The sequence below is a fragment of the Eleutherodactylus coqui genome, chromosome 2, assembly GCF_035609145.1.
Source record: "Eleutherodactylus coqui strain aEleCoq1 chromosome 2, aEleCoq1.hap1, whole genome shotgun sequence".
Classification (NCBI taxonomy): domain Eukaryota; kingdom Metazoa; phylum Chordata; class Amphibia; order Anura; family Eleutherodactylidae; genus Eleutherodactylus; species Eleutherodactylus coqui.
The window spans coordinates 76,411,853-76,418,752 of record NC_089838.1 but is presented as its reverse complement, the minus strand read 5'-3'; the positions used below and the strand labels follow the sequence as shown (position 1 = coordinate 76,418,752).

Genomic DNA, 6,900 nt, shown 5'->3' with positions numbered 1-6,900 from the left:
TGACAACACCTTTCCAGGAAGAAGCCAACCACCTTCTCCACCGGTAAGGCTCCAATGGGAAGAAGAATTTGTGGTGGACAAACTTTTTGACTCAAGAATGCACAGAGGTAAACTGCAATACCTTGCACAGTGGAAAGAGTACCTGCCAAAAGAAAATTCTTGGGAGCCGGACTTGAATGTTCATGTTCCGAGTCTCACAGGGAAGTTCCACAAGAGGTATCTCGGAAAACAAACCACCCAGGGATGTCCAAAGGACATCCTAAAAGGAGGGGGCTCCTGTCAGGACTTAAACCCAGGAGCTTTGCCTGCTGAGCTATTTGAGTACTCTGGATAGCTCCTCTGCTGAATCCTTTCCTTATTCTCTGCCCCAGTTCTTGTGTGCATATTTGGCTCCACTTAGTTCCTTGATTGCACTCACTATTTAAGCCTGGCCTTGTACCTCCTTCCCTTGCAAGATTATTATGCTCTCAGCCCTTAGTCAAGCTCAGCTACCAACTGCTCCTCTCACTACAATTGCTGTTTCTGTGTACTGACCTCTAGTTTCTCCCTGACTACGCTACCTGCCTGTTCCTTTGTAGCGCAACCAGTAATACCCATGTACCGACCTCTGGCTTCATCCTGACTATGCTACCTGCTTGTTTCCTTTTGTACCGCAACTGATTTTACCTGTGTACTGACCTCCAGCTTTCCCTGACCATGCTATCACCCCTCACTGGTCGCAACAAGAGACTCCGAACCTGCACCTGATTTTAACAATTGCACAAGAGAGGCCTGCCCCTACATAAAACTGCTGCTCTGGTCTCAGAGACTATGGCATGAATAGGAGGAGCAGGAAGAGCAGGCAGCTACAGCAGCAGAAGAGGGAGCAGTATGATACTGACTTCTTGTCCTCTGGCTCATGTGGGCTCTGCAAGGCTACTGCTGTGACTGGTAATTGAGGGTGGTGGCACTTCACTTTTATTTTTCTGTGACACCCTACTTGCTGTCTTGGCAGGATGCTGCCCAGCAATGTCTGTCTCTTCCTCCTCCTTCAAACTGCTATGATAACTCTTCCAGCCTCTCCATGTTAGATTAAGTAATTCTTCCTCTTCCCCCTCCTCCTCTTCTTTATTATCCTTCTCCTCCTGAGTGTCACAGAAAGCACAAGGAGTTGGCACCTCAGTTTAAGCATCCCTGAGTGCACAATGCTGGTTGAGGAAAATATGGTTGGGCTTCAGTGAATTCAATGTCTTGGTCTTCTCCCTCTGGTTGTTTGGACTGCCCCATTGACATCCACGAGACAGAATGATCAAAGAGCTCCTCAGACTGATCCATATGGACTGCTTTGGAGGGAGCAGAGGATTTGGTATGAGATAAAGTAGAGGGAAAATGATACAGTACAGCTTGTATGTTTGTGCACTGTCCTTGTTTGGTACAGTGTAATTTAATTCCCCAAGCCCCATTCCTGGCTTTGTAAGGTCTGCAAATAAAGTGGCTGGACTGGACACTTTGAACAATGTCTGAGAGCACAGAGAACTGCAATATTTGCCACACCAAAGCGTAGTCTGTAAGTCTGCTTTGCTGCAATATATGTTAACACCAGCAAAAATATACCCTCTCCCAATGTACAGACCATGTTTTGTATAGGTATACAAATGTTTCTTTCTTTGCCTAATCCAATAGAAATGCATTAAAGTTTTCTGCAGTTATGCAAGCAATATATCCTCTATAGAATATCTGTCTCTATTAACAACAGACCACGTTATATATAGACATTTAAATGTGATGCAGCTTCCTTTTCTGTTCCTCCAATATAACCCCAGTATACAAACTTTCAGACCAGCAGCAATATATACTTTAGAATATCTGGCCCTAACAAAAGACCACATGTTATATAGGCATATAAACAAGCTGTAGCTTCTCTGTATTATGTTCGGCTTCAAAATGGCTGCTGGTTACTTGTTATATATGGGTAGATTATGCTATGCAGACTTTCAATGAAACTTACCCGGTTCGATTTTGTGAAAATTAGGATGATATTATTGCCAGGCTGATCAAAAAGAGCAACAATAGTAACATAGTATTTTAGGATGAAAAAGGGCATAAGTCCATATAGTTCAGCCTATTACCCCCCCCCCCCCCTCCCACCACCCCAATGTTTATCCAATGGAAGGCAAGAAAACCCCAATGAACTAATTTAGAACCAACTAAAGCTCTGATCAGAGTCTCATGTGGTGCAGTTTGTTAAGGCAACAGAATGCAGTCCTAAGTTCTCGCTCATGGCCTGAAGGTTGCGAGTTCAATGGTTCAGGTAGCCAGCTCAAGTTGGACTCAGCCTTCCATTCTTCTGAGGTCGGTAAAATGAGTACCCTGGGGGGTAAAATGAGTGCTGACGAGTAAAGATGATTGGGGAAGGCAGCGGCAAACTACCCCACCAAAACAGTCTGCCAAGAAAACCCCTAGGAGTCGGTCACGACTTGGTGCTTGCACCAGGGGACTTTACCTTTATATTACCAGGGGACTTTACCTCTGATATGTCTTGCTTGAGTATCAGTGTCCAAAACTGTACATAATATTCCATGTGTGGTCTAACTAGTGAATTGTACAGTGTAGAACAATGTTCTCGTCATGAGTCCGTAAACATCTTTTGATACACCCCATGATCTTATTTGCCTTGGCAGCAGCTGCCTGACACTGATTGCTCCAGTTAAGCTTACAGTTAACTAAAATCCCAAAGTCCTTTTCCATGTTAGTGTTCCCCAGTGGTTTCCCATTCAGTGTATAATGGTGACATGTATTTCCTTTGCCCATGTGCATACCCTTACATTATCAGTGTTGAAACTCATTTGCCACTTTTCTGCCCAACGCTCTAGCTTATCCAGATCCACTTGAAACTACATTCTGTCCTCTCTTGTGTTAATTACTTTGCATTAATATTTTACTGTGCAATCCTTTTACCAGGTCATTAATAAATATATTTATTATTTAAGAAAATGGCTTAATAATGACCCATGTGTTACCCCACTAGTAACAGTGATCCAATCAGTGTGCAACATTACTAACCACCCTCTGCTTTCTAACACTGAGACAGTTGCTTACCCACTTACATACATTCTCACCCAGAGCAAGCATTTTTAATTTTGTATACCAACCTTTTATGTGGCACAGTATCAAATGCTGTGGAAAGGTCCAGATATAAAAGCTCCAATGACTCTCCCTGGTCCAGTCTAGAACTCACCTCCTCGTAAAAGCTGATCAGATTGGTTTGACAGCTACTAGAGTTATACTGCAATTTTTCTTCAGGTACTCCACAAACGTATCTCTTAGAAACCCTTCAAACCTTTTAGTTACAATAGAAGTAAGACTTACCAGCCTGAGGTTTCTAGGTTCAATTTTTGGCCCCTTTTAAATATTGGCAGCACATTAGCTGTGTGAAAAACAAGTGGAACAAACCCTGTCACTATAGAGTCCTTTAATTTAAGAAACAATGGTCTATTAATCACATTGCTTAATTCTCTTAGTACCCGGGGATGTATGCCATTGGGCCCCTGAAATTTTAATCTTTTTAAGTCGGCACTGCACTTTTTCCTTAGATAAACTGGTGACAATTCGTGGGGAATTTTGCTTTATCACTCTGCATCTCATCTGACCTTTTCCTTTTTCTGTGTGAATTACCGGAGAAAAAACAATGTAATAGATTTGCTTTCTCATCATCAGCCACCACAATTTTTCCTACATTATTCATTAAAGGGCCAAGACTTTCAGTATTAATCTTTTACTTTTTATATAATTGAAGAACAGTTTATGATTAGTATTACTCTCTTTGGCAATAAGTCACTCTGTCTCCACCTTTGCTGCTTTTATCTATTTTTTAAATAATTTATTTTTTTTACTAGTGCTTATTTGATTCCTTCTTGTTATAGTAGTTAAAGCGCTTTCTTTTTGTTGTTTATAGTCCCCTTTACATCTGTTTTGAGCCATTTTGGTTTACTCATATTCCTAATTCCTTTATTCCTGTAAAGTATAAACCGCTCATAGTAAGTATTTAAGATGTTCTTAATCATTTCCCATTGATTGTCTATACTCTTATTTTTAAGGTCATTGTTCCAGTCAATAAGGTTAAGGGCATCTCTGAACTAATTGATCCTTGCCTTTCTAAAGTTTAGTAGTTTTATCATAGCGCCCTGATAAAACTCCCTTTTGAAAGACAATGGAAATTTTATTATATTATGGTTACTTTTTACCAGGTGCCCTTCAACTGTTATTCTGTCAGGTCTGTTGCTTAATATTAAATACAAATTGGCTGTCCCTCTAGTTGGGTAAGCTAATTATTTTTAGTTTTTCACAGAAATGTGTTATCTACATGAGATCCGTAGGTTTCAACTTTTCAGTTTATTTTCGGATTGTTAAATTCTCTAATAATAATTATCTCATTTTGATTTGCTGCTTCATCTACAGATAGTCCCCGACTTACGAACAGGTTCCGTTCCGGGAGCCTGTTCGCAAGTCCGTTTTGTTCGTATGTCGGACTCTATTACTTGAATGCACATTCAAGTAATAGAATCGCTGGGTGTAAAAAAGGGTCACAAAAATAGGATCTTACCTTGATAAGGTGACACAGCTGGAGTATGTGGACTGGCTTTCTGTGGGAAATTACTGACTGGAACTGGAGGAGACGTTGGGCGATGGTGGAGCAGCAGAAATGGGAGACACTGATGCATCAACAATTGGAGAGGATGAGTCATCAGCACTCAGTGGTAATGGGACATCAACATTAGAGGGAGGGTGAGAAGATGTTGGCGTGGATGCTGTAACACCTGACGTCGATGGCACTGGTTCAGTGTCATGATGAGACTCATCGCATCTTTCCATCCTCCTAAAGAACCGGTCTAAGGATGCCTGGGTGGTAGCCGCCTTTTTCTCATCGTATATGGCCCGGTAGCAATGAAGTGCATCGTGGACAGATGCTGCAACCTTGGTGTACCGTTCCACATTTGGGTCCTGTGATTCAAAGAGTTCCAGAGAGTCTTCAATCATTTGAAATGCCTTTGCCATCATCTTTGTCTGGAAATGCTTCGGTGCTGGTTCCACTTCCAGTTCGTCCTCTTTTTCTTCCTTCTTCCTCTGGTTTTCCAGTTCCATGAGATCTTCATTTGTCAGCTCCTGGTTGTGCACAGCAAAATATTCATGGAAGTCCTGTTCCTCAAGATGAAGGTCAAGCTTCTCGCTGATGCTCACTAAGTTGTTGACTACATTTTGTTCTTCTGCCTGTAGCTTCGCTAAACTAGGGGCATCGTGGACAAACATGGGGCACAGTTTCTTCCAAACCCCATTCATGGTGGCCGTGGCAATTTCACGCCATGAAGCATCAATGTTCTTTATGGCATTATAGATAGTGAAGTTCTTCCAAAATTCACGCAATGTCATCCCAGACTCACCCTCAGTTGCCTTCAGTGCCTGACGAAACGTGCGACGGAGATAGTATTTCTTGAAGGTTGCAATGGCCCCCTGGTCCATTGGCTGGAGTAGGGAGGTAGTGTTGGGTGGTAGGAAAACTACCTTCACATTTGCATGGAAGTCATCTAGGAAAGTAGGGTGGCCCGGTGCATTATCTAAAAGGAGAAGAATGTTGAAGGGAATGTTCTTATCCCGGCAGTACCGTTCCACCTCGGGGATGAAATGGTGATAAAACCAGTCTTGAAACATAGCAAGAGTGACCCAGGCTTTTCGGTTACTCTTCCACACAACAGGAAGTGAGGCCTTAGCTATATTTTTCAGGGCTCTTGGGTTTTCAGCATGATACACTAACAATGGCTTGATCTTCATATCTCCTGCGGTATTTCCGCCAAGCAGTAGCGTCAGTCTGTCCTTTGCGGGTTTGAAGCCAGGCATAGACTTTTCTTCCTTACTGATGTAGGTTCTGTCTGGCATCTTTTTCCAATAAAGGCCTGTTTCGTCAACATTAAATATTTGCTGAGGTGAAAACACACCTTCTTGGATAATTTCTTTAAGTGTAGCGGGGAACTCCTGGGCTGCTACCGTATCTGCACTTGCCGCCTCTCCTGTCACTTTTATGTTATGGAGGTTATTACGTGCCTTGAAGCGGTTAAACCATCCATGACTTGCAGTAAAGGTCACATCTGCTTCTTCCCCATATTTTGTCTTTACATCTTCAAAAAGACTTAAAGCCTTCTCTTGAATCAGCATTAAGCTTAGTGGCTTTCTTTTCTGATGACAATCCTCCATCCAAATGCTCAGAAGATTTTCAAGTTCTTCTATCACTTTTCCACGTTTCTTACTAATAATAGTAGAATGCATAGGCACTGAACTTCTCACATGTTCCATGATCCTATCCTTGCTCTTCAGAATGGTACTGATGGTAGAACGATTCATCTGGTATGAGCGAGCAACATCAGACATCTTCTCACCGCGCTCCACTCTTTTTATGATGTCAGCCTTTGTTTGCATCGTGATGGCCTGGCGTTTCTTAGAAATTCCAGCATCACCACTTCCTTTGCGCTTGGCACCCGACATGTTTGGAGTTCACAACACTCATTGTAGTGAAACCACGTGGGTACAGTAAGAGAGAGCTACTGTTTGCGGCAGGCGCGGCTCCTGCTCGCTGCTGCCACCACTCTGCCGACATGTGAATTAGCCTTAGGCGCTTGAGGACGACCTTGTTCGTATGTACCGAAATTCGTAACTCGAATGTTCGTATGTCGGGGACTATCTGTATTTGCTTCAGCAACAGATTTTCAGTGGTTTCTGTTACATTTGGTGGCTTATAAAAATCCCCTATGAAGATTTTTTTATAGTTTTTCTCTCCACATAGTGTGGGCTTTAAACAGGATTTTACATAAAGATAAATCCATCCCCATTTCTGTTTTTTATGATCCCTTCTGAACAGACTGTAGCCCTGCA

General features: G+C 42.4%; 1 protein-coding gene across 1 annotated transcript; it reads right to left on the bottom strand.

Moving 5' to 3' along the window:
* Positions 1-4,632: 4,632 nt before the first annotated feature.
* Positions 4,633-6,513, bottom strand: LOC136609991 (tigger transposable element-derived protein 1-like). The gene has a single exon (XM_066589264.1). It carries the CDS (start codon positions 6,511-6,513, stop codon positions 4,633-4,635), a length of 1,881 nt encoding a protein of 626 aa, XP_066445361.1.
* Positions 6,514-6,900: the final 387 nt, after the last annotated feature.